This window comes from Fringilla coelebs (genome assembly GCF_963513975.1).
Source record: "Fringilla coelebs genome assembly, chromosome: 1".
Lineage (NCBI taxonomy): Eukaryota > Metazoa > Chordata > Aves > Passeriformes > Fringillidae > Fringilla > Fringilla coelebs.
In genome coordinates this window covers 26,534,720-26,562,016 of record NC_140028.1, presented here as the reverse complement: position 1 = coordinate 26,562,016, position 27,297 = coordinate 26,534,720, and the positions used below count along the sequence as shown (strand labels likewise).

Here is a 27,297-nt window from a genome sequence, read left to right as displayed (position 1 = left end):
ATTTCAGAAAAAAATACTTGCTTCAGTAAGACCAAACACAATTGAAGAGGTAACTTCCAAAGTCCTTCATTCCTGCAATGTGGATAGTACAAAATATTCAGGCAAAATATTCCTTTTAAAAAGGCTATTATAACCAAATATCCCTTATTTTTTTATGTAAAAGCTTGATAAAATCCACAAAATAAGAAGCAGGGACAAAGGCATTATGACTACTGAATGAAAACTCATTTTCTAAAACAGGGTCTTTTATGCAGCTCCAAAGACACAACTAAGAATCAGAGACTATCAAGCACTAAGGGAAAAAAGTGACATTTCCCCAAATTTTTCAGACTATTTAGTAGGCAACAGGGTCTGTCATGTTTAAGTCCAACAGCAAAAATACAGTAAAGTTGTTTGAGATATAAAATCATCATCATGCAACCATAGCTTCTTTCAATCTGGACATCTTGTCTTGACAACAAAGAGATTCCTGCCATTGTGGAAACACAGTGAATTTGGTGAACTGCAAAAAAACCACAACTAGATTGGTGCTTAATATCCATAAAAATGAAAGCACTAAATTTTTTTGGTGGAGGGACAAGACTGAAACAAACTGAAAAAAGAAAGTCTTTAGTAAAGACATGCAGGTAGTGTGATTTTTTTAAAATACACACATGACTATAAAAGGGTGCATGTATATCTACATATGAGAGGTCTGGTTTTCAGGTGAAAATGCACAGGAAGGGATATGTATTTTTGTACCTTTTCCTCAACATCAGTGTGAATACCTGTTTGCAGTAGAAATGTAAAAGCTCTTTCCAGACTATGCTGCCTACAGGGAAGAATGTGAAAAAGCAAATACCACCTTAGTCTGTAAAGTGTGTTTCATTTCAGTTGTTATTTTACTTGATCTTTTACAGAGATACAAGGAATGGAAAGTGTTTTACAAGTCAGCATCATGATGTACTGGTCACATAGTAGCTAGCTGGTCTCCTAGATTTCGCAAGCTGAAGGAAGACTAAGCCCACCGTCATAGCTTTCACACTTTCAGAACCATTTTTTCCCAGTTTAAATTCAAGTAAATTACAGTCACGGTATCCTCTTTGCTGTGGACTTTGCTTACCTCATTATCAGTGGGGACCTTCAGGAAATTTCCATGTGAAGGGACAAGTCCGATCCAGCACTTAAAAATGAAAAGGACTATGTGGGGAAACTCACCAGTTAAAATTTCAAAGAAGTAAACCACAGGCAGCTATTTATCTGCCACATGCTATAAATACTGTTTCTATCATTTAGAAACAGTATTTAACCAAAACTTTAGTTTTATCAAAAGTTTAATCTACCTTAGAAAATCAGCCTCACCCCCAAGCTGCCAGTAGGGCTGGGGTTAGGGTTTGAGGTGTCACAACGACTGCAGCTCCAGGAACACTGCACCTGGAACAGGCATAACAAGAGAAACATGGCACTGCTCCAATAGTGCTGCCTCCACATCCACTTTTAGAATTACAATAATTTTCCTGGGGTTTAAGTCAGTGTACTTAACACTATAAATATACATTAAATCAACACAGCACACAGTAACAAGCTGCACAAATAAATCTTCAGTATAGTAACATTTTATTGGCAAAGACTCTTAAGTATGTATTTACACAGTGGTTTTATAATGCAAGCTCATGTTAATCGTCCTTTGCATATCACTTTCTTTTGGAAACGAAATCTTCTTTATACACCAAATTTAAAATTGTATGACTAATGGTACTACCAACATGGTTAATACAGAGAGGGATATGTATAAACAGATACTCAAAACTTGCATATTGTAAACATTGCCTCAAAATTACAATTTTGGGAAACCACCTAGTGAGCCAAAAGGACACAGACTAAGTGAAAACTGAAAGTAGAGTAGAGTAAGTAACTAAAAACTGAAAGTAGAGTAAGTCACTGGTTGCTTTATATTGTTGCTCATACGTTCATAATGCTGAAGCATTTGAAAGATAAAAATCATCAAAGATACAAGAAAATTGGAAAAGTCATAAAGCTAAAGTGTTAGGACCTACATAGAGCTGAAGAGTTGTTGCCACGTCTAAAAATGAATGCTGTGAAATATTGAACATATTGTAGCTTGGAAACTTAGGTCTTTTCCCTCATTCTCTGGTCCATATCCATGAGTGGGAGCAAAGAGAGGTGAAAAGCCACAGGCGCTTAGCCCAGGACCAATACAGACGGAAAAGCAAATGAGTTGCTCTATTTACTTTTATTTCATCCTGTGGAACTGGCACTCCTTGTGGAAAGCTACAAATCTCTGCCGTTAAGTTAAATTACTCTGTTAGTCTGTTAGACTTGATTTGGTGAACAGGATTTAGAAAAGCTTCCTGCGCAACCTTCACATAAAGCTCTCATAAATACATCTGATATCAGCATAGGCAGCTCGCTATGAGTACGGGCAAGGGTGAACTTGCACTTACTGGAAATTTCGAAATTATCTTTTTGAAATGCCGCTATCCTGAAAAATCGTCCTAGGACAAGGGCAGAGGAGGTAAGTGACTGCATGAGACAAAGCTTTTCTCACTTTGCTTGAGCAATGAGTATACACTGCACGGGGCTCTGAGCAACCTGGTCTAGTGGAAGGCGTGTCCTGTCTTGGCAGAGGTTTCTAAGGTCCCTTCCATCATCCTATGATTCTATGCAGCGAACAATTCACTGCGGTGATCTGCGCTCGGCTCTGGCGTCCTGCACCATTTTTCGAGCGCAGAACTCGAGGGGCATGCCTCCTCCTGTGCAGCGCAGGGGACGCTCCTTCGGACGAGCGGCCCGAGGGACGCGGCCCGCCACAGCGCTCCCGCCGTGCCCAAGGGCGAGGCCGCTGCCCCGCCACGGCTCTCAGGGCACCGCTGGCACCGCGCTCCCCCGGCTCGCTCCTCCCATCCCCGCTGCTCCGCCTTCCCCGACCCGCGAGCCGTGGGACGCTTTTTCCGTGAGGAAGTGGCTCGTCTGTGGGGTAGAAGGAGGAGAGAAGCGCTAGCCAGGAGAGCAGGCGGGGCAGGGAGCTGCGGGGGGGAGCGAGGGAGCGGGGCCAGAGGAGCGGCGCTCCGGGCCCCGCCGAGCCCGGCGCAGTGCGAGCATGAGCGGCGGGGATGGCGCTGGGGGCCAGGCGGGCGCCCTCAGCTACGGCCTCCCCTCCATCCCCTCCAGCAAACTCCCGGACTTGCGTTTTATCAGCCGGGGCGCTTACGGGACCGTGTCCGCCGCCCGCCACGCCGACTGGAGGGTCCCGGTGGCCCTCAAATGCCTGCAGGGGCCGCTGCTAGACAGGTAACGGGGTGGGCAGGGGGCCGCCGGCGTGGGGCATCGCCGGGGCAAGGGCCCAGCCGAGCCCGCCTTTCCCTGAGCCTGCCCCCAGAAAGGGTCCGGGGGCCGGTCGGAGGTGCTGGCGTAGGTTTCTGAGGTCTGTGGATCAGATCCTGGTTTTTCGGTAGGCAGCCTTGCTTTAATTCCACGGGGAGAGGGGATCCCACGAGGGTGATTCAGCTTGGGCCAAGAGAAAGCACGGACCGGCCGCGGAGCTTCCTCTCTTTCAATTATTGTAAAGGACTGGTTTCGGTCTCAGTCTCTGAGACACTAAGTTGTTTCTTTTGGAGTTTTTTCCCTTCTGCACTGTGCACCTTGAGCCCTCCTCATGGTGGGATTGACAGAGTTTGGCTTCTTGCTGGGTCTATTGGTTGCCAACCACTTTGCTGAGGTATCTGCAGGATATTAAAGTACAGTGATTACTGTAGATTTGGTGTTTGCCTAGGGAGAGGAATATCAGGAGTATGCTGTTCCATCCACTAGAGATTGCTTCTAGAAGAAGCTTCTCTGAGACCACACAAACTTATTATTTTCCCCAAGATCTCACAGTACTGAGGGAAGCTGATTTAAAATAATTGCTTGTAGACCCTTCCTGTAAAACTGATATTTTCCCATGCAACAGTCAGGTTCCCCATTTTCCAGGTACCCAAGTGGCAACATATTTATTGCAGGAGCTGTCACTCCATGTAAGGAAGACAGCAAGTTGTACTTTTTCATTCCTCACTGTTGTATTAAATCCCCATAGTTACAATTTGTTATTTTATCAATGTAAATTTGCCTCTTCTTAGGCTGTCTGAAGCCTGCCTGACTGTAAACCTGCCTCTGAGTCTTATCTTGCTGTCTTCAAGCTTTTGCCTCAGATTTCTTTGATCTAGTATTAGGCTTTTAGGTTGGATAGCTTCACCCAGAAAGACTTCTAGTCTTGTGACTCAATATACTCGAAAACAAGACAAGTTGTTTGAAGCTCTTTCACCTCCCAGGTTTGTGTATTGCCCAGGTTTGTGTGTACACAGGCTTTATCTCTGAAATCTTGCCAGAAATGTAATCTCAGTTATGTTATGTTTTCTGATAAGTTGGGGGAGGGAGGGAGGGGAGGGAGGATGGGTATTGTGGGGGATTTTTTGTTTTGGGATTTTTTTTAATGTCTGCTTAAATCCCAACTGATTGGAAATCCAGCATTTATCCTCAGAACACAGCTGGGAGAAACCACCAAGGCTGTTTTTAGCCTTGCAAGAGTTTGGATTATTGGGACATCTAACCTGTGAAATTATGGTTAGAGGGGCAAGTAGGTTAATCAAAATAATTCTGTCACCTACCATGATGCCTTGGGTTTTAGCTTTTATATTTCTCAGATTCTGTACTGCTTTAGGATGTAGTTCTGAGCTTCATATTAAGGGATAGTAACCTCTCTTCACAAAGTAGCTAGACAAAACAATTTCTTTCTTAGCTTGGAACCAAGGACAATACCCAAATTTCAGGCCAATGTGGACTGAAGAGAGAAAAACAAAAAGGATCAGACTTCATAACCTAAAGCTATAACTGGACAATTAACTCCACTATGCTAATGGACCAGAACTTTAAAAAATGAGAGACCTCATGACTGGCTGTCCATTTTGTGACTATTTTGGGTTCATCTTGGGTGTAGTCTTGGCTGGGCTCTTGTACTGCCCAAGGTGGGTCCATACCTGCTTTATTCTTTAACTCTGTCTAGCCTCTGTTCTAGGTCAGCCTTGATAAGGCATCACCACGTGTCACATAAAGCCCAGAAATGCTCTCAGAAGACTCAAAGCTATAAAAATATCCATTGTACCCAAGTCTCAGCAGCAAGTGTTTTGTTGGTTGTACAGTAGGTAGTATAGAATGCCAGCCTGTAAGTGTTGTCAGGAAAAGGGATGCCATTAATTCCCCAAGTGGGAAGCATGTGCTGTCATCCCAGAATAGGGTATGTGACCAGCCAAAGAGCAAAGCCAGGTGGGAAGCTGTTGTGGGAATGTGCTCATTTAGGCATTACTCAGTGCCTTTTGGCATGGAGCAGGCAAAGGTGAAGTGACTGACAGGCACAGGAATAGACTGCAGTATGTTGCAATTCATTTCCCAGCCACAGCTGAATCCCATGCTAATGTGCCTTACTGTCTGGGAAAACCCCAAACTTTCTCTGACTTAGTCATTTCTGGAGAGAGGGAGGAAGGTGTAGGGTTGTCTCTCCGATCCCATGCTTGTCTCAAAGGCTGCTTTTTTACTTCTGTCATTTCCTAGAGTTTCCTATAAGTCTTTTTCCATCACATAGATAAAAGTACCTTAATTTCATATCTGTCTAAATTCAGAATTTCCTGCTGCTGAGACCTGCAGGCTTTAGTTCACAAGGCTTCCTCTTTTCCCCATATATCCTGAGAGCCTTTTTAATGTGAGTGCTAAACCCACCTTGATGGATCCAGACTGCCCTGAGTGCCTTGAGGTGTGCCCTGAGCCAGCTCTCACCCTGGAGCTGTGCTGTGCACGTAACAACACGGTGCTGTGCTGAACAATTCCTGGTGGGCATAGCCCTGGCCCCAGCACAGCCCTATTGCTTCTGAGTCAGACTGGCTCACATCCTAAGTGTCCGGGTTCGGGCTGTTATTTGTCTCTGCCCAGACAAGGGTGAGATGGGCTCGCTTTTCGGGCTCCAAAAAACAAGGCTGGACTCTCAGGTTCGGTCTTCAAGGTTGTTTATTATTTCTTATCTACAAAAATTTTCTTTCTGCCCAGCCGGGGTCTGACCAGCAAGGCAGCCAAAGGCACTCTGACCGCCCACAGGGCGGTCACCTCTTTTTATAACAAAGTCTACGTAAACTATATTTATCTTTTGTCTCCAATACTTATAATTTTTATTACTAAGTGTACCTTTACTATAAACCTATCAAAAATACCTACGTCACCCGGAAAATGGAAGACAAGAAGAAGGAGGAAGAACCATGTGGCAGGCCTAACTCCCTCCATCTTGTTCTTTTCCAACCCCCCTGTACCAAATCTTAAAAACTGTGCTTAAGCTTATAAATGTTCTATTTCTATATCTTTTACACGCCAGTGATTCTTATGTCCCCACATATAGGTGGAACATCTCTTGCAGGGTCAAAGTTGAGCCACCAGGTACTTTTTGCAACATCTCAAGGCTCCCGAGCTCCCCAAGGGTTCTCTCGGTAGCTCTGGCCCTCAGGAGAAGTGCGCTGAGTTCCCACACTAAGGATCAATGTGCTGTAAATGTCCTGTATTTGAATATCCTAGTCATGTACTTGTACCTGTACCAGTCTCCACTAAGATCTAAGTGCTTTTTCCCCTGAATTGTGCTTCATGGTCTAACTATCCTCATTGACAACAAACCCATTTTTTTAAGACTATATGAGATATAAGGCATACCAGATGGTTTTCAGGGATGGAAACATACTCAACTGTAAATAAAACTTGACCCTCTCAAATCCACATGCTGCAAGGCCTGAATTTGTAAAGATGCAGCAAATCTGTATTTATGGGGAGTTTTGAGGTAACAGTGGATCCACACAGTCAAATTCAGGCATGCAAAGGCACCCATCATAAGGCTGGTCTGTTCCTGCTTCCTGTGCTTCTAGGGGATGTTTTTTCAAAGTGGGAGCTGTTTGAGGGAACAATTTATGTGAAAACAAAGCATAGTTAATTGTTCATTTTCCTCCAGAAAGGGACTTACTTTCCTTCAGAAGTCAAAAGTGCATTCCTTTAGCCCCTATTATGTTAGTGTACATTAGAGTTGACTAGATTTAAATGGTTGGAGAATCATGTGTATTAAAATCTCCACTCTCTAGGAGATAAATATTGGGCTTGAGTGAAAAGTTGGGGTTTGAAGGTGTTCAGTAAAGGAGGAGAAATGCAGCTACTTGTTACTGTTATGGTTACAAGGAATGGTGGAAGCTGGAAGTTCTGACTTTATCCTTATTTATTGGAAACATGAATGAAAGGTGTGATGGAAATAGATTTGTGTGGTACAACAAAGCCAGGGAAGCTGTCTGGTCTGCATTTGCAGATTCGGATTTGTCTTACATGGTCTTGTTCTCAAAGCAGCGTGGTAGAAATGAAGTGGTGAAAAGATGGTGGCACTGCATATAGAGAATATAGTGAACCCAGCCAGCATTTGCTTGGAGTTTCATAGTACTGGTATGCTAATGTATTTTATTTGTTTGCTTGTTTTCTTTAAGTGATAGAAACCACCTTCTTAAAGAAGCAGAGATATTACACAAAGCCAGGTTTAGTTACATTCTGCCAATTTTGGGAATCTGCAACGAGCCTGAATTTCTGGGGATAGTAACAGAATACATGACCAATGGGTCATTAAACCACCTATTGCATGGGGTAAGTGTACTTATGGCCTTAAATATGATACATGGCTGTTTCAAGTAGATTGCAGTTTTCATACATAATTAGTAAAGTATTTTATTTATAATATTTCATGCTAGAAGACAGTATCCCTAGTAGTTTTGATGCTCAGATAGACCTTCTGTATCTCAAAAACACAACTAAACTGAGCTGACTTAAGTTTTGTTAAACTTTTTCCTTTAGTGTTGTGACCTATAATGAGTTTTTATGTTGAATTATTGCATACAGTCACTTTAAAAATATCAGTTGTCCTCTAATTAGATTCTGAAATACTTATGCTAGCTTCAATCTGGGTTTCTGAATTACTGCCTATACAAATATTGATTTTTTTTTTCATGAGTTTGAATATTTTTTAAACCATGAAGATTTTGACTTTCATTTTATGAAGTAAGTATTGCTAATATAAACAGGTGTGAGTATTTCTTCCAGATTTTATTCTTTGATAACTTCTCCTGTTCTGAGCTCTCAGTTGCTCCCATTAGTTTGGCCTGAACAGTGTTGCTACTGCAGTTGTGCTTAATAGCACTGAAGTCTCTTCTCTATCTTTAATCAATACAGATCTCATGTCTTACAGAGCTCAACTCTGTTTTTCATAAAGGCATTAGTGTCAATATAACATTTAAGACTTCAGTTGAATTTTACTGCATTTTTCTTGCTGTATTATTATTTATGAAGGTAGTATTTTGTGCATAGTTTCAATACAGTTTTTTTTCTGTTCCCCAATGTCAGTTGCAGATATGATTTTTGCCATTCTTTGTGTAGGACTCATAAATTGCGGGTTACAAGTTTCATGCAGAAGTTCATCTGTAATTCATATGAATGAGTAGTGTAGTGAATGTTCAATATCATGTATAGTAGTCATGAACTACTGTGTAAATGCTAGGGAATGGAAACATAGCACTGCCTAATTATTATTTTTTGATAATGTTTCTTTTAACAGCTAATGAGTCTTACTGCACCATTACAATTTTTTAAGGAGTTTGTGTAATGTATGTTTTAAAAGATTACTGTTTGCCCAAGTCACTTTCTTCTTTTTATAAAATAAGTCTTTGTGTGTGCTGTTAGAACAGAGGATTATGTTCTGGTTTTGTGGTTTTATCTTTGCAGAAAGATATATATCCCGACATTCCCTGGTGCCTGAGATTCCGCATTCTTTATGAAATTGCTTTGGGAGTAAACTATTTGCACAACATGAATCCTCCATTGCTGCACCATGACTTAAAAACCCAGAACATTTTGCTGAATGATGAGTTTCATGTCAAGGTAGGGTTATTTAATTCTATGTTCTTCAGCATCCAGAATGAGTGAAAGCGTTTTCATTATTGTAGAGGAGTAAGGGTGAGGTTGTGGCCATACAGAGAGGGTATAATTGTTTGGTGGATTTTTTCTTCTATCCTTATAGACAGAATTTTGGAGTTTTTCTTTTGGAAACTCTTTATTACTCAGTTGTGGATTTTATCTGTCTGAAAAGATCAGGAAGATAGAAGTTAGGCTGTTTCTGTTGTAGCAGTGGCTGATAATAGGGGTGACACTCTTGTTTGTCAGCCTTCTAAGGCTAGCTACATTTGGCCCTTCCTGAGAAGAAAACAGAAAGTGTTCCTGCCTGAGGTGCTCTGGCAAGTTACTTCTGATAGGCAGTAGGTCAAGTTCAGATGTTAATGCTCCATTTGATACTTGCCATGCAATATGGACATTTCTGTTCTGTTGGGTTAGTAACAGAACATGTAAAGCAAAATTTCAAAATCTTACTATGTTGGAAGGTGTCTTTTGTGAAGCTCCTTAGAACAAGCAAACATTCATGCAGAAGTATCAGTAGTTAAAAACATTAATTCTGCCTGTTAAAATATTACTGCCATGATGTGAAAAAGAGACTGAAAGTACTTCTGGCAAAATGTTTAGGTGCTTCCATAATTTCAAGAGCTTGTTTTATTGTTTGTTGTTATTTTAAAAAGATCTGCTTTTGTAATTGATGGAATATGTTACTCAAGTTAATGGAAATAAGAGAAATTTTGGACTAAATTTATTGAAAAGTGAATATTTCAGTTGCTACTGTAGGTTGACTCTCCTTGTGACTCCTTTGAGCAAAGATCCACTGCTGGTTTCTTCTTTCTCCAGTGCACAGAAATTTTTCTTGGCAGCAAAGTGCCTCACATGGCTTTGTCTCTGCTCACACCCTCAGCAGGTCATACTTCCTCCCACTCAATTGTGCTGGTATTGCCATCTCTTGAGCTTCCTGATAAACCTGATCAGGGAGCTAGTCCAAGTCATTTTTTTATCCACTCTTTTTTTAATTCCTAACAGCTTTGGTGTGGCCTGGTGCTAGGCCTGATCATATCTGAACAGTTTCTTTGCTGAGGCACTTGAAGGGAAGAGGTTAACTCTTGCATACCTGCCCTGCCTCATGTAAAGAGTGTCCTTGGGGTTTTAAGGGAAGCAAGATTCTCTAAACTAGTACAATGACAGGAAATGCAAACAAGGTTTATCATGCATGCCAAACAGAAGAGATACTGCATATGTATAAAACTAACAGCGTTTACAGGGTGCTTCTGACTGTCTCTGATCTACTGAATGAACAAGACTTAAGACAAATTACAATGAGGAAGGTTTGATGAGAGTAAATTGTAGGAAGGAAGGTTACTTTTCATTGTGGATTTTGATGTATGCTCTTCAGAAAGCTTGTTTCTGTTGTCTTAATTGCCTTAGTGCTTGCACAGGCATCTTTGTTGAAAATGTTTTTGCTGTAGTGCAAATGCTGGACAAGTGCAGAGCTGGTAGCTGGCTGCTTATCTCCCATGTATGCCAGACACTGCAGCTCAGCTGGCAGATGCATTCTGCTAAATGTCTCTCTCCTTATCCATAACCTAATCTGACATTTGGTGCCCTGGCTCATGGATGTCTGAGGATGTAAAGGGAAGTCAGTTACTTCTTCATGTAGATGTACTGTATCCTGTAGAAAGGAGCAAGGCCCCAGAGTGCACAGTAAAGAAAATATTCAGCAACTTTTTGCAGCACAGAATTTTAGAATATCAAATTTGTTAATTCAGGATTAATACATCATAACTTTGGGAGTGAGGTGAAGTGCCCTAAAATTTTTCTGTGAGAAGAACTGCCTTTGGATATTGGCAAGCTGAGTTATGTACAACTACTACGATTTATACTAAATTTGTGCCTTCTTCACAACCAGGGAGCTACAAGTAATCAATGATTTTTTTGTTTGCTTTTTTTAGCACAAGAAAGTGACTGTCTTCGTATGGCACAGCTATCTACAGCAGATTCCTCATCCATAGTGTACATGAGTCCTTCCTTAAAAGAACAGGATAGGGCAGTTCTATAGGGGTAGCATGAGTCACGACCTGGGAATGCTTTATGGACTGGAGTTGGTGTTTCCTGTTGCTAGGAGAACCACATACTTTTTGGGTTAAGGTTCAGAGCTTTGGGTGACCCCTTTTTCAGGAATTTCTAGCAACTGTCAGCAGATAAAACCAGTTTTTCTTCTCAGAACAACTGACTTGACCTTTGCAGATTGCAGATTTTGGCATGTCCAAATGGCGTGTCATATCCATGTCCCAGTCCCGAAGTGAGTCCTCCTTGCCGGAAGGAGGGACAATTATCTACATGCCACCTGAGGATTACAACCCCAGTCAGAAAACCCGGGCAAGTGTGAAACATGATATCTACAGGTAACTCCTGTTATTCTCTAGTGGGGCTTGAAATCTGAGCTCAGATATGATTTACTGAATTAGATTTTAGCATATTCTCAGCAATTTTATTATTTTCAATGATAATATCATAGCTATATAGGCTAAATGAATTGGGGAATAAAGAATTGGGTGATAGCTGGATTTAATGACTTTTCTGCTGTGACAAGTGTAATGCTCCAAAATTAAGCTGAGACTACAGAAATAGGTAGGGGACTGGTTTCTGTAAATGAGTGAACACATACAGACAATGCAGGGAAAGAAGAAAGCCATTGACACCATCAAGTCAATGCACATACTGCACAGATAACAATAATTTGTGTAATCAAATAGCATAATTTTCAGAACGTACTTGGAGGAAAGAAGAACATGTATTTTTGGAAAAGAGGTAGATAAAAACAGGATAGTGGGGTTGGAGAAAGTAGTTACAGTAATCTTGTTAAGGAATAATTTACTTTATGAAAGTTGTGGTAGTTTTGTTTTGGCACTCCTGAGTAAAAGTTGTAGAATAGTAAATAGAGTGGTGGTGACCCGTATAACAAAAGGAAATCGCTCCAAGGATATTGGAGTTACAGTTGGCTGGTCTGAAATGGCTTAGAGAGCTCAGAGATTACTTGAAGAATTTTGGGAGGAATTATCATGTGTAAAGGAAGATTGAGGAGGCATGAACTTGTCAATCACAGTGACAAAGTCACATTGTCACATCATTCTGGTGCAGTCTGCCACCTTTACCTTCACTGATCTCTGACATGGTTATATCTTTGTGAGAGATGACTCAGTTTCAGAGGGTCCTACTGACTTCCAGGGAAAACACTATTTCCCTTAATTAGCCCTTAACCCTAAGAGGCACATGAAATTCTCAGACATCCCTGTGCAAAGACTACAGATGACAAGACACCTGCTTCCTTGACCCTTTGATGACAAGATATGGATAAGGAAAACATTGAAAAGAAAAAAAGGTGCATTGAGGGGAAAGAAAGGGTGACTGGCAGCTTAATGAATGGGTGGAGAGGAAAAAGACAAATGTTTCTTAGAAAAAAAATATTTTCAGAGGAATAACAACCAAATAGGAGAAAATATTAGAACACATCAGAAGGGCATAAAAACAAGATAAATTAGGAAGGAAAGAGATTATGTGAGAAGAAAGAAGAGAGACAGACAACATTGGAAAGAGAGATGTTCAAGGCAGGAAGACATGAAGGTGCAGAGACAGTGAAGGACCACCAGAAAGGACACACAGGAGGTTCCATGCTCATGATCAGAAGGAGATGCTACAAAGCAGAAATATGGAAGGAAAACAGGAATAGTGTAAAGGGGAATGCTGCAGTGTTGTAGAACTGAGAAAATAATCTTTAACTGTAGAGATATTCCAGACTGAATGAAGGATATTATTAAATAGCTGGATATTTTCTGGATGTCAAATTAATTGATCACAGCTGAGTGTTGTTGAGATACTGAAGCTAATTTTTTAGGAGGGATCTTTCTTAAAGAAACAAATTACTTAAACAACAGTCAAGCAGCTTAACTTCTACATAAGGGATGATTTGCCATATCAATTGCATGGATTTGCCAGGAATACATCAAAAGCAGAGTTTTCTAACAGGCAGGGCTGCTTTTATTAAAAGCTACATGAGTAAATTTTATCACTGAAGAATGTTAAAATGTAAACAGAGTAAATAGTTAGGAAAAATCAGTTCATATGATTTGATTTTAGGCATCAGTTATTTGTTTTTACTCCATTTTTTTTTTGAATTCTTACTTGGTAGCTGTCAGATGGTACAGTGCTTTAAGGGAGTTAATGTAACTGTGTGCAAAATTTGCTGCTTCTTAGTGATGTAGGAAGGAAGCTCAGTACATTCATTCCAAGGGTGGGGAGCAAGTCTTAACAGCAGCTGATCATGGTGATTATTTTCTGGAATGACACTGCCATAATGCTTATAAAGACTTGGACTGAAAACATGGAAATACACACTTGTCAGCACCTTGCGTGTATTCTGAAGTTATGGAAGCACTAAAGCTTTAGCCTGGATTCTCCTTTCTAAATCCAGAACCAGATACTTGAATACAGTGCTGTGATTAATACTAGGATCTTTTCATGGAATAGAGCTTCATTCAGATATGGTAGAGTATGTAAGGAAAAGTTGCAGAGGATTGAGAATTCAATGCTGCTTTTAAATGAAATCAGCTAACCTTATTTAAATTACAAAGTTGTTTAAAGTTACCCCTTTTCAATGTATCCTGAGCGCTGAAGAGAGTGACTAGTTTACTAAAGATGGGGCAAGTTTGTGCTCACTGAACCACTTGCCATTCATGTTGGTGTGAATGGAAAAGAAGGTCACTGAGGAAGCATGTGTGTTCAATCTCATGGCATTAGTTCAGAGTAGTCTTCCCAAGGGTCTGTTTTGGAAAGTGAATGCTGTGTGTAAGTGACATCTCTCCCTATAGAGAAGATTGCAGATGTTGAAAGCCTGTATGGGGAGGGAGGAAGCTGGAGTGGGCATCACAAGTGCAAGTTTGTATCTTATCTGTCTCTGTGATGCTGTGTAGGGATAGAGCTGTGGATCAAGGCCATCCTCCCTGCTAATATCCAGCTTCCCTAGGGAATGTCAGTCCATACTGGGAAGATGCCAGAATATTGCAGTTAGGACAGGGCAGCTGGCTCTCTGGGGCTCACTTTAATTTGTGTGCTGTGACTTAAAACTCCATGTACATAATTCACAACGTATTAGCAGAGCCCAGTTGATAGAGATTTGGAACAGGAGTTTATATGCCATGGATCTTGTCTGTACTTAATAGTATTATTTAGTTCAAGATGAATTTACCTGCTAGTTTTCATATACTCGGGTCAACATTTTAGTTAGCTGTCATCAGTCCCATGTGTGCTTGCATGATAATTCTACCAAAATGTTTTAAATACAATGTAAAGCTAAGCATATTGTGTTGTTAAGTGTCTGTAGTCTAAAATATCATCTTCTGTACTTTTTATGCTGTAAATAGCTATGCAGTTATCATATGGGAAGTGATGTCAAGGAAACAGCCATTTGAAGGTAAGGCCATGTCTTCCTTTAATTTATGTTTCATGCCTTACCTAGACGTTAAACATGAAACCTGGGGACTTAATTATAGGGATTGCTTTGTAATAATTCAACTTTTAAGCTTATTGAAGAACACTTTGAAATACTTTTCAAATTAGACTATACTTTTAGTATATTTTTCCTTTTTAATTACAGTGTTGTTTCATAAATTAAGAATACCTTTTCTTTAATCAAGAATTGCAACCTTATTTTGATTATTTAAATTCTGTGTGTGCAAATGGAATTACTTCTCCTATACAGTAAGCTCTTTATATTGCATATATTTCTAATGACTTCACAATATCTGTTTTGACAGAAGTTATAAACCCCTTGCAGATAATGTACAGCGTGTCACAAGGACAGCGACTAGACTTGAGCGAGGGAAGTCTATCAATGGACATTCCTCATCGAGGGCTTATCATAAGACTGATGGAAAGTGGATGGGCACATAACCCAGATGAAAGACCATCATTCTTAAGTGAGTTTACCTTGCCAGATTTCTGTTGAACATGGTACTTACAGACCAAGACTATAGTCTTGAAAGGGAAGTGTTAAAGATGTCAGGAGATCTATGTGCTTGGTCTTGCTGCTTATCACGAAGTGCTTGACTGCTTCCTTTGTGTCTGTAAACAAACTATTATGAATGGAATTGTGTGTGTGCCATAAAATGAGGTTGGTTGTTGGAGTCTTGTACATTTACCATCTCTTAATTTACCTGTGAAAAAGCAGCGTGTTTTGTTTAACTACTTGCATTTGGAGGTTTTTGTTTATTGTTGAAGATAATTTGGGGTTTTTTAAGAGGAGGTGGGGGAAGTGAAGTATAAAACGAGTACTGTGGGATTTATGAGCACCCAACCAACACCAACGAGCCATTGCAAATCAGATAAGTTGTAGTGGCTTCAGCTTGTATTTGTATCTCAGTGTAAATCTTTCACTGACACTTTATTTGTTGCAGCTCCTTTATCAAGAAAGAACTGGATTTTTTTTCCAAGCAAGGAAATGTATCTAAATATAATATTTTCTAAAATAAAATAAAAAAAAAAATAGACACATAGTGACATTTCCATATGCATTCTTGTTTTCCTATGCCAATTAACAAAAAAAACATAGTAATTTAAGTGTGTGGTCACACTGAAGGGAAAATTATCTGGCATATGTACTATAGTATGAGCTAACTTGGATTCTCTTTTTAGTGCCATGTGTGTAGTAAGATGGTCTTTGAAAAAAAGACAAAAACCATGCATTGCTTTTACCACTACTTTACTGTCATAAAAAGAAAGAAGAAGTTGCAAAACTATTGCAAAATTAGAGGAAGTGCAGCTCACTGATGGGGAACTTAAGCAATTACCGTAGCATAGGAACACAGACGCACTGAGGCCACTGTCATTTGGTTTCACTGGATGGGATAGGTCAGTGCTTTGACTATCACATCTTCTCTGGCCCTGCCTCATGCCTTAGGCATGTGTTCTGGATATTCCTGAGCTGGGGGTGGGTTTGTTTATTTTTCCGGTATAAATCTTTAACGTGTTCTGGAGTGAGAAGACAGCAGCCCACGCTGAGGTTTTATGGTGTTTGGGTCCTATTCAGCTAATCAGGCTTGATGGGCTACATTAAAACACAGCAAACTCACCAATCTCTCCATTCCATGAGTGTGAGACTTGCATTATCTTGGTTCAGCATTATCCCGGATCTCTTTTGGTGCACATTTCTTTTGGTGGTGTGACTGTTCTAAGAGAAGCAAGCAGCTTAAACCAGCATAAATGGTTTGATACGTGTCAATAGAAAAATTATTTTTGTAAATGTAAGAAAGACTTTAGTACAGTGACAACTTGATTTCCACTTCAAACCATTCACCAAGTACTCTACCTTTGTTCAGAATGTTTAATAGACCTGGAGCCAGTTCTGCGAACATTTGATGAAATAGCTATGCTGGAAGCAGTGCTTCTCTTAAAGAGGTCAAAGGTAAGTGGCTTTTGTCACAGTCATGAGTTGGTCAAGTAAGTTGGTAACTTTTACTTGCTAAAAGAAGTGTAATCTCCTTTGTCATTTCTCCTCAGTTTCCTTTGTCTAATCTTGTATCTAGTTGAAACATGCATTTGTGCAGGATTGTTATCTTGTCTTATAGCAGAAATTTAATACAGGTAAATATTTCTCTTCCAGTCACTATATGAATCACAAAGTATTTACAAGAGTGGAAAGAAAGCAAATGTGGAGCAGATACCTCTAAATATACCTCTGAATCCTGAAAAGGTAAATACTTTGTGTTGCATTTGATATGTCAGCATCCTGAGAGATTAAAGGAAGTTTAACTTGGTAAGGGGAGCTGTTCTGCACTTTACTTCCTGTTCAGTCAGGAAAGGCATAAAATGCATTACTTGAGCCAGGGTGTAACAAATGCAAAGCCATATATGTGAAGATAGAAAAGGGTGAGTATGCAGAAATTAGAAGGGCATCTAAATATGGGAAAGCTCTAAATATGACATGAAGCTGTAATGAAGGGGAGGTTTAGATTGGATATCTGGAAAAGGTTTGTCACCCAGAGGACAATCAGCTACTGGAACTGGCTTCCTAGAGAATTGATCACAGCACCAAGCCCAGCAGAATTTAAGAAGCGTTTATGCAATGCTCTTGGGCAAATCATTCTTGGGGTGCTCCTATGTAGGGCCATCAGTTGGACTTGATGATCCTTGTGGATCTCTTCCCACTCCACAGATTCTGTGAGTCTGTGACGCCCTCAAGGAGGAATGCAGCACACAATGCCTGCCAATAATAAGAGATTATCTGCTGCTCCCTTACGCCTCTAAGGAGCTTGCTTGTCATATAGGATCATATAGATTTGCATTTATATTTTGATTCTTAATGTTGCTGCATTTGGTTCTTAGTAGTAGTTAAACTTGTATACAAAATTGCTGTCATCTTTGAAAATATATAATTAATGGGATTACATTCTTTCTTCCGATTTACCATATATTAGTTGTGCTGTCTATTGAGCATTTAGGTAGCAGAGAGAACATGGTGATGGGAAGGTTCTCTGTAAAACCATTGCAGCTTCATATTTGTGTAATGTACCTGTTCAATATACACCTGGATTTCTTACAGCCAACATACTCTAGCTCCGTAGAGTGTGATCCACTTCCCCTTCGGAGCATCTCTCCAGATACATCAAAATTCAAGTCTCTTCCCCAGTGTAATATCCTCTCATCAGGTGAGGTACTCTTGACTTTGTGTAAATTTAAGTTGCCATTGCAGCTTTACATTCACACTGTGACACTGCATTTGTGTAGTAGAAAGTTGGGTCTCTCTATGTCACAAAACAAAAGTGTTTTGTAAACTTTGTGCTCTGGGTAATAAAAGAGTTTTTAAACTCTGATTTTATGTTCCTGTCACCTGAGAAGTCTTTACAGCTCACAGGGTCAGTTTTCTTATTCATAATTGTGAGTGCAGAGCTAACATTTTCTTGTCCCTTCAGACTCTTGCAGTTTAGTCAACTGGGGTTTTTTGTTTGTTTGTTTTTGTTTTTTGTGGAGTCTTTTTGTGTGAACTACTTCCGAATATGAAAAAGGCTACACATTCTAGAAGATGAGTAAACTCAAAGATTCCAGTGTAATTTTCTAGATAATTTTTATTCAATAACTAAAAATTTCTTTAATAGACTTCTTTGCAAAAGTATCTGCACAAACCTTTTGTAGATGCCCCCTTTTGTGAATAAAACTTGGCAAAATTCCCTGAGAAAACTCAATTTTGAGGTTTTGCTGACATCAGAAGCCAAAAACATACAATGGAACCCAGGTAGAATAGCAACACATTGTGAAACTAGAACTGCATTTAAGTTTCTTCCCTTGACAGAATGCAAACCTATTTCAAAGGAATAGAGTGTCCTCTGCCACTGCAGGGACCAGGAGTATAAAAGCAGACAAGACTATTGACTTCACTGCTAAAAAGAGGACATCAAAAAGTAGTCTGAGGTGCTGCAAAACCAGAGATACTCTGGTAGAGGTAGGAGAGCACAGGCAGTTCCTGTTTCAGCTCCTGTTTGAACACATAAACATTTTTGAACTTCTACTCAGTGTACTAGAAAGGTATAAATAGAGGAGGAACTTGGGTGAATAAATCACAGGAGGCTTAAGGACTTCCATTTACTGGGGAAAAACGGCAAAAAGCAAGTGCAGGGTACTTTGGCTGTACCTCAACTGAAGCATTTATTTATACACCAGAAAAACCTGAAAGATGAAGAATAACTCATATTTACCTAGCTTAATAAGTGTGTTGTGATGAATTTTAGAACACAGAGTATTAGTTTGAGCATGACCATGGACTATAACGGTAATCACATAAGGTAATGATAAATATCAGCCTTTCTTGCTTCTGGTTCCTGTTATGAATTGTTGTATCTGCCTGTGGAGGGAATCAATGAAAATTTATTGCTACAATTAATCTGATTGGGCAGCTGGTGGCTGTTTTATAGAGTCATTGCTTAGACTTTATTGTGTTTATGTAATGATACTATAAAGCTTTGTGAAAATAGTGCCTACAAAACTCTACTGCAGAGTTTATTGCTTTGCCAATAGCTGCATCAGGTACTGTTGTAGTGGGAAGCAAGACTGACATTCATCGTGCTTTTCAAATTCACTTGCAATTGTTTCAGGTGAAAATTCATTCCAGGCAGCGGTTAGCAAGAGAGGAGTTTGGCAGAGCACAAAGGCAGAAGTTAATGACTACAGAGTCTAGCTGAGTTAATGACTATAGATTCTTGTTTTTTCCATCAGTACAATCAGAATACTTTTTCAGAAAATTGCTTCTTCAGAGTTAAGGCTTGTCTTCTAGCCTTTAGCCTTTCTTTTTATCTCACTTTTTTTTTCCCTTCCCTAGGGATCTTTTCTTGGGTATTTCCTTAAACAGCTCTTTTCCCTCTTCCCATTTCATTTCTGATACAGAGAGTAATCCTTTAATATACCTTGTTTTGCCAGATGAACAGGATGCACTCTTTTGAAATCCCTTTGTTAAATAAACTTCTTTATTGTCATAGTCCTCCTGGTGCATGTTCTGATTTAAATCAGTGAACTAAGGCTATGTGATATTATGAGAGACATGACAAACTTTTTTTGTCTACAAAATCTCCCTTACTTACTGTACCTTAGAATTTTAGTTTTCCTTTCTCACAAGATCCTTCATTACAGAGCAATCTACTTAGGGGTTATTTTTATTCCTCATCTCACTTCTAATCATTAGCCCCAGGTTGAAGCAGAAAGTCTAGATCTCATATTTTTCCTTCTTTTTTCTATTTCTGTTACTCAATTCTTCTAGGTCACCTAGGTTCTTTTTGAGTAACTTGAGTCAATATTTTTTTCTGAATAACATCTGAATAACTCTCAATAGAATTTTCATTTTGAGGGAACTGTTTAGCATGGAGAAAAGGAGGCTCAGAGAGGAAATTTCGCTCCTTTGCTCTCTGCAGCTATCTGAGAGGAGATTATGGCCCAGTGAGGGCCCCTTAACTGACAAGCAACAGCAGCAAGCAGTAGGATAAGAGGAAATGGCCCTGAGTTGTGCCAGGGGAGGTTTAGATTGGATGTTAGAAAAAATTTCTTCATGTAAAGAGTTGTCAGCGTTGGAACAGGCTTCCCAGGGAAGTGGTTGAGTCACCAGCCCTAGAGGTATTTAAAGGATGTGTAGAGATCCTTTTGAATGGCATTCAGGACATGGGGCAGTGGTGGACTTGGCAGTGCCAGACTCAATCATCTCAGGGTCCTTCCCACGGAAAGATCCTGTGGTGTGATTTTATGATTGCATTTTCTTATGCTGTCTTCACTGGTCTCATTCTCTCACACCAGTACAATCCCAGTAGTTTTGTCTTTATGTTATGAAATTAAACTTGTGTGTCTAAAAATGTGTAACAATCTATCCCAGCACAGCTGCTTGGAATACTTTCCTGAAATTATCTTTCACTCACATTGGTTGTCTCCTAATCCCCTTTTTCATACAGTAGTTCTGCTGCTTCACAGTACATAGCTCTGCCCAACTTTCTACCTTGTTCATGAAATAAAGTACTAGTTACAGTGAGTTCTAGTCCACCATTTTAAAATACTGGGAATGGAGTTTCTTCCACATTTTCCTATTCCTGCTCTGTGTACTTACAGATATATTCTTCTACAGGTCAAGAAAGAGCTGGGAATACAACTTCAGATTTCCCCATTGGACAGGTAATCTTAAATTGTCCATGGGGCTACCTCACTGTGTCTTTAGATGCTCATCTGAATTCTTGCATCTCTAGTGCTTAGTTAACATCTTAGTGACTGTGTCTTTATCCAGTGACACTGTGAAAGTCTAATCAAAGCTATTTGCAGAGTTAGGCACATGTCCTGCAATTTGTTTATCACAATCTGTTTGTTATCTCCTCCTTGTGTTATTCCTACTGCTGCTTTCATATCTGTCACCATTTCTACTATAAAAAAATTCTAAAGCTAAAAACTGTTCAACTTCCCCCCCCGATAGAAATCCTTTTTATTTTTCTTTGCAAAAGTTTACATGAAGCTTTCATGAAGTCATACCCTGTTTTGATGGACTACAAAAAGCTTCCATTGGCCTCCCACTGAATCTTAACTTCTCCCACTGCTCTTTATGTCCTTTTCCCCATATGAATCTTCATTTTAATATTTTCATCTTTGTTACACTGCCAAACTTCATCAAAATAAATTAGTCTGCTTTCCTGTTGACTTTTAGTGACCTTTCCAAATACTCAAAGGATTTATTTTGCTCTTCTAGTCCCTGCAAAAATTTTCTCTCAAACAGAGCTTTTTGTTGAAGTTCACATCTACCAGATTTATACTCCCAATATTTCTTTAAAATAAAGCAGGATCCCAAACCATAGTCAGGCCCTGATAAAATATGAGGGACATAAATGTACTCAGAATTTGAGTATAAGGACTAATTTGTTGTATATCCTATAAAAGTAGTTGGTTTATGGCTTGTTTTGTGAAATTGCTCTAAATAGTCTCCGATGGGTGTATTTTATTTGTACACAAAAGTAATACAGCTTGTTCTTTTTCTTCTCTTTTTTTTTTTTTTTTTTTTGGTCTAAGATGGAAATTCTGGATGTCTACACTCTCTTAGCAGCCAGAGCACGGATGAAAATCTGTCTGTAACTCAAAGTGCCAAACTCCTTGTGCATCCATACAGTGCTGGTGTCTCATCTGCCAGGAGTATTTCAGATGCCTCAAGTTCTGCATCCCGCGTGCTGCAGTCATCGCCAATCCCTTCAGGTACAGCAAACACTGTTTGACTCCAAGATCCACAATAAGTGTTCTAACATTGAATGTATGTCTGTATGATATAGAAGCTGGAACTGTTATTCACCTGCAAATGAAAACAAAACATCTGCAAATTAAGAATGCAAAATTAAGTAGTTCTGTCCTTGTAGACTTATATTACAAAGTAAGCAAAAACAGTGTAAAATGTGGCCAAGTACAGGTACCTGTAGCTACTAGCTTTTTTCCTCTCCTCCTAATCAGATTCCTGCTGCTATGGGTCTTCTTAATCCCATTCCCTTTGCTCATAGTATTTCTACTATTTCCTACTGCTGTTGTAGTGCTACAGTCCAGCAGAACAGGAGGAAAATTTAGCTCAAATTTAGTCAACTTGTCTGTCACTTCTCACTTTTTAGGCTTTCCAGTCTTCCATGTAGTAATGGTGGGGCTGAGAGAAGCAGGAACCGTGTGAGCATGTCACCTGTAATGATCCTCTGTGTTAGTTAGGAGCCCACTACATTGTATTTTTGTGTCTCAAATAACTGTTAAAACTTAACACAAAAGTTAACAAAAAGAAATTTTAGTGATTAATTATTCAGCTATATTTTTTGAGGGGCCGCACAATAACATGCAACTTTATAAAGATCTATTGCATCATCCCTCTTCTGGAAATATGAAAATCAACATCCTTTCACTGTGTGAAACCTTGAGAAAAATACCAGGAAACTACAGGGATGTTTTCAGTAATCTTCAGTTAAAATCCCCCTGGAAAGTGAATTTACCACCTGTCTCTTTTTAGTACCAGGTCGGGTTGAACACTGCAACAGGTTGCCCATGGAGGCTGCAGAAGTACCAACACTTGGAGATGCTCAAAATTCAGCTGGACAAGGCCCTGAGCAACCTGAGTTTTCCTTGAAGTTGGCCCAGCTTTGAGCAGGCCATTACATCAGATCACCTCCTTGAGGGTCCCTTTTAACCTAAATTATTCTGTAATTCAGATAGAATAAATACTCTAACCATTAAATTTGTCAAATTGGAACATTTTAACAGTTTTTTTTCTGTTTGTTCTTTGTTCTGTGGCAATATTTGTTGACAGTTACAATCCCTTCCTTTTTTCTAATCCTTTCCAATCTCAGATTTTGTATTGGACACCATACAAAAGAATGTAGCTCATCAGTGGATCCAAAGTAAAAGAGAAGAAATTATTGATCAGATGACTGAAGCATGTTTGAATCAATCACTGGATGCACTTCTATCAAGATTTTTACTCATGAAAGAAGATTATGAACTTATAAGCACCAAACCTACAAGGACATCAAAAGTACGACAATTGCTTGATACTTCAGACAGCCAAGGAGAGGAATTTGCCAAAATTATAGTACAGAAGTTGAAAGATAACAAACAGCTAGGACTTCAGCCTTATCCAGATATTGTATCTAATTCTCAAAGACTGCATCTTTAAATTTATTCTTTCTTTATGAAACCGTGTGAATATTTCTTACAACATGATTCTTGTTTCTATACAGTATTTTATTTATGTGCAGCTTTGTCTTTACTGTGCCTTTGTAGAGTATCAGAAATGACCCTGCATTCTTCTAGCCTGCATTTGGTCAGTGACCAATTAATAATTTGGAGTGCAATCATAAAACCACACACTTGACAGTTGCTGACTCATTTTGTAAAAGTATTTTGTTTATACATGACAAAGAAAAACATTAAAGGTTCGCAATTTTACATATTTGCTGTTTATACACATCCTTTCCTTTCATCTCACAGGATTGAGATGTAATCTTAACGTGGCATGTTTGTTTTTCTCCTTCCATCTGCTCTTTCTCTCAGAGGAGGGGAAAAAAAATCTAGGTGCTCTTTTCCAGGGCTCTTCTGCTGTGTGTATAATAAACTTCCTTCCTTAAGCCATGCTGGTGTACATACAGAGAGGAGTGGTAGGTGGGAGGCAGTTTATATTGCATTTTTGCAGGACTTTTTTATTGATTTGGTTTGGTTTTTTTTTTCCCATTTTGCTGCCAGAGCAAGTGCCTCAGACCACAGAATAAGAAGAATTTTAGTCCAAAGAGGAGCCCAGGGGGAAGGAGGATGTTGTGCTTGTCATCTTTGTTCTGCTCAGAAGTGATATAGGAGAAAGGCTGCAGCTATAGCATTTTGCATTGTGTGGTTATATAACCCCTTCAGCCATTCTTGAAATCATAGTAGGATGAGATCCAGGAAGAACTTATATAAGAGCATCCTCACTTAATATCTGTTTAACATTTCCGTGGTCATCTGCCTTGCCTTTGTCACCTGCCATCTTACCACCCCTTACCTTTGTCATCTGCCATAAATACTTCTCATCTCATGTTGCTAGATCAAACTTCTAACTCAGTTTGATTTTTGGTATTTACATAATGAACTACATAAGTAACTGGGTCTGTACAAAGATCAGTCATGTCCTGCTTTGCCACACTGGAAGTAATGTGCAGTAATTCTGCTACCACCTGCCTTAACCTTCTCCAGATCGCATCTCTGCTGTCCTTTTTGGCTGAAGGATGGTAACATATTAGGGCACAAATGGGGCCATCTGAGAGGAAAAGGTATGTGGTATTTTTTCAGTTCATTCCACAAGACCTTAGTGACTTTATCTAGCTGACTTCAAAAGTAATAAAAAAATTACTTGTTTTAATTTGCCAGAACACAGCACAGGCAGATTATTTTTGCAGGCACTAATAAATAATTACAATTTTTGCTCAGGCTATCAAAAATTCGGGAAAATCCAAACTCCACATACAAGAAAGATACCTAATTTACCATATAAAAAGGAGCAGATAAATTAAAAATCCTAAGTGTTTCAAAACCTATGGAGAGTGAATCTGCCCCATTTCAATTTTTCAAGTTTCAGTGTGGTTATTACTGGTTGCAAACAGCTTACTTTTTTCAATATCTTTATGATTTTGTGAACTGAATCACAAGAATACAATGTATAGTTTATTGGATAGGAGAGGATTAAAATTGTTTTTAATGAAGAAAGTTTTTGACATAAACTGGGTATTTGCCTTTTATCCTGCTTCCCTCTGGAAGCTGTAAAATTAAAGTTAGATAGCTGAAACCAGGACTATGGTGCAATGAATGAATGGCTGTGCTTTTCCTAGAGCAGACCTAATGATGTTTAGCAGGGAGAAGTCTGAGGAAAGCTGGTGCCAGAACTATGTGTTTCACTGCACATCACATTTTTACCTACATTGTTCATTATTATTGGTACTTAAAATAAGATTTGTGTCTTGCAAGGTAGCAAAGTAACGTTTCTTCAATGTATGTCCAAAATTCTTCACATATTAGGGACTTTCCTGAGGACAGGCTTTCCTGAGACAGCTATGTGAGGGAAAAGAGCATCCTGCAGCTTTCAGTCTCCCTGCTGACTCCTGCCTGTCAGTACAGAACTAGTTTGGTTTCCTTTAATTACAATTAAATGTAATGGAGTCACATTCAGGAATGGTGCTGTCACACTGCTGCAATCACTGTGACCTGCTCTTCTTTGTGTGCCATCACTGTGAAGTGGCATAGCTGCCCAAAAAGTCATTTTCTACCCCCAGCTCTGAATATGCCCATGTCTGCAAGGCCATGAGCATTCCAGCCAAAGCCCAGCCTTCCAAGGAAACCCTGAGGCTATTCAGTATAAGAACTCAGGCCAGTCTCCCTCCTCTTTCCTTGGACCCTGGGCCTCTCTCTATGATGGAGTACAATAATGGAATGGTTCAGGTTAGAAGGGACCACTAAGGGTCAGCTTGTCCCGCCCTTCTGCCACGATCAGGGACATCTTCAATTGGATCAGGTGACTCAGAGGCCAGTGGGACCTTGAACGTTTCCAGGGCATCAGACACTACCACTCTGGGCAACATCAACCAGCCCTCTCCAACATGTAAGGCACACATGGATTTCCTTGAGTGAAAGGGAGAAGGAGGCAGCCCCAGTTGGGGCTTGAGAGATACAGGCAAGGGCATAAGGAGAATGATTTGGGGTCAGCATGGGGGAAGAGAGGTGGAGGTTGTGTGCTTGGCCACACAGAGTAAAGGGTTATGGAGGTGACAGATGTGAGAGTCAGTATGAGCCGCAGTCTGATACTTCTGTTGATTTACAGAAGTGTACAGTATTTTGTACCTTCCTCATTTCCTCATTGCAATTACTGATAGATTTTCCTGCTTTTTCACTCCAAGGGGAAATGCTGCTGATGCGTCAGACTGACAGTAAAAGCTTTTCTCTGAGTTGTAACAGCTCGCTGAAAGCCTTTCAAAATGTGCACATAGAAATGTATTTTTATATGTACACGGGGGAAAATAGAAACATAGGGCTACACATATTATTTAGTGTTTGTTGGCATTAGATTTTCTGTGGTATTTAAGCACCTTGTCACTTAGTAGTGTCTGCTTCTTGTGAAAGCAGACACTACTCCCATACCTGTCTACTCCCATACCTGAAATTAACATGGTTGGAAGAAGTTTGTTGGTCAGCAAGCTTCATTCTCTCTTGCATCAACTTCATGGCAAAGTAAGTCAAGATCTGATTTTAGCAAGATGACACTAATGGTAGCCTTTGTTTGTCATTCAGAGTCTTGCAGCTAATGGTAGAGGGTGTTTGGCAGTGTGTTTTCAATCAGGGTTCAGTGTAAGTGCGTCTGTTGTAGATGAGGACTGCAGGGGCCTGTGCTGGCTGAGGCACAGAGGGCAGAGTTAGGGAACAGGAGGAAGCAGAGGACTTGGCTGGGGCACCACTGAGCTGTTTGCTGCAGCTGAGCAACGGTATGAATAAAGAGGGCTCTGGAAATAATTGAAGTAGCCTTGTTTCCAGTACAGAGTATGAAAAATTTTCCTGAGCAGTAATGGAAGTGTGGGCAAGAAACCAGAAAAGGCCACAGGTTTATTCAGGCAAGCATGCCTTACTTTGCTGTTCAATCAGGAATTGTGTGTTTATATGTAACTAAGAGACTCAGAAGAATTACTGTGAACAGTAAGTAGGTACAGGAGAAGCTTCACTGCAAACATTCTTATCAAGTCCTGAAATGCTGTTAAAATTAGTAAGGAAAACTTGTTACAAAGGCATTCACATTCACTTCTTTACATTATCCATCTTGCTAACTTAAAATACAAGATTAAATATTATCTTCCTTGGCAAAGGAACTAGATTTTGTTTTTACAGAATAAATGTTCAGGAAAAATCCTTTTTGCGCACAGTGCATGCTTTATGATTGCTCAATGTTGATTTATGTGCTGTTCCTGTTAATCTATGGCAAATGTCCAGTAGTGTGTTACTATGAGGGTTAGACCAATAGAAATATGGGAGACATTAATGAAGAAAAGACTCTGTTTCATGTTTGAACATGCAGCTTCTACAGGCTTGAAACAAAGGGCTGAGGCTGGCTCAGGAGCAGGATAAATGGACAGTATAAAGGTGGTCTGATAGCAAAGTCCCTCAGTACACACAATCAGAAAACCAGTTTGGTGCCCCAAATCAGAAACAGGACAAACTCAAGCTCAAATTTCAGAGTGCAAGTTATTACACATTCTTGAAAATATACATTCTGGGATT

The 27,297-nt window shown here is 39.8% G+C and overlaps 1 protein-coding gene across 1 annotated transcript; it reads left to right on the top strand.

Moving 5' to 3' along the window:
- Nucleotides 1-2,997: 2,997 nt before the first annotated feature.
- Nucleotides 2,998-23,366, top strand: RIPK2 (receptor interacting serine/threonine kinase 2). Its single transcript, XM_084208129.1, has 11 exons — nt 2,998-3,291; nt 7,530-7,683; nt 8,815-8,970; nt 11,230-11,387; nt 14,403-14,452; nt 14,796-14,957; nt 16,356-16,441; nt 16,640-16,729; nt 17,579-17,684; nt 21,559-21,738; nt 22,860-23,366. The coding sequence occupies exons 1-11, from the start codon at nt 3,101-3,103 to the stop codon at nt 23,183-23,185; spliced, it is 1,659 nt and encodes a 552-aa protein (XP_084064255.1). The 5' UTR covers nt 2,998-3,100; the 3' UTR covers nt 23,186-23,366.
- Nucleotides 23,367-27,297: the final 3,931 nt, after the last annotated feature.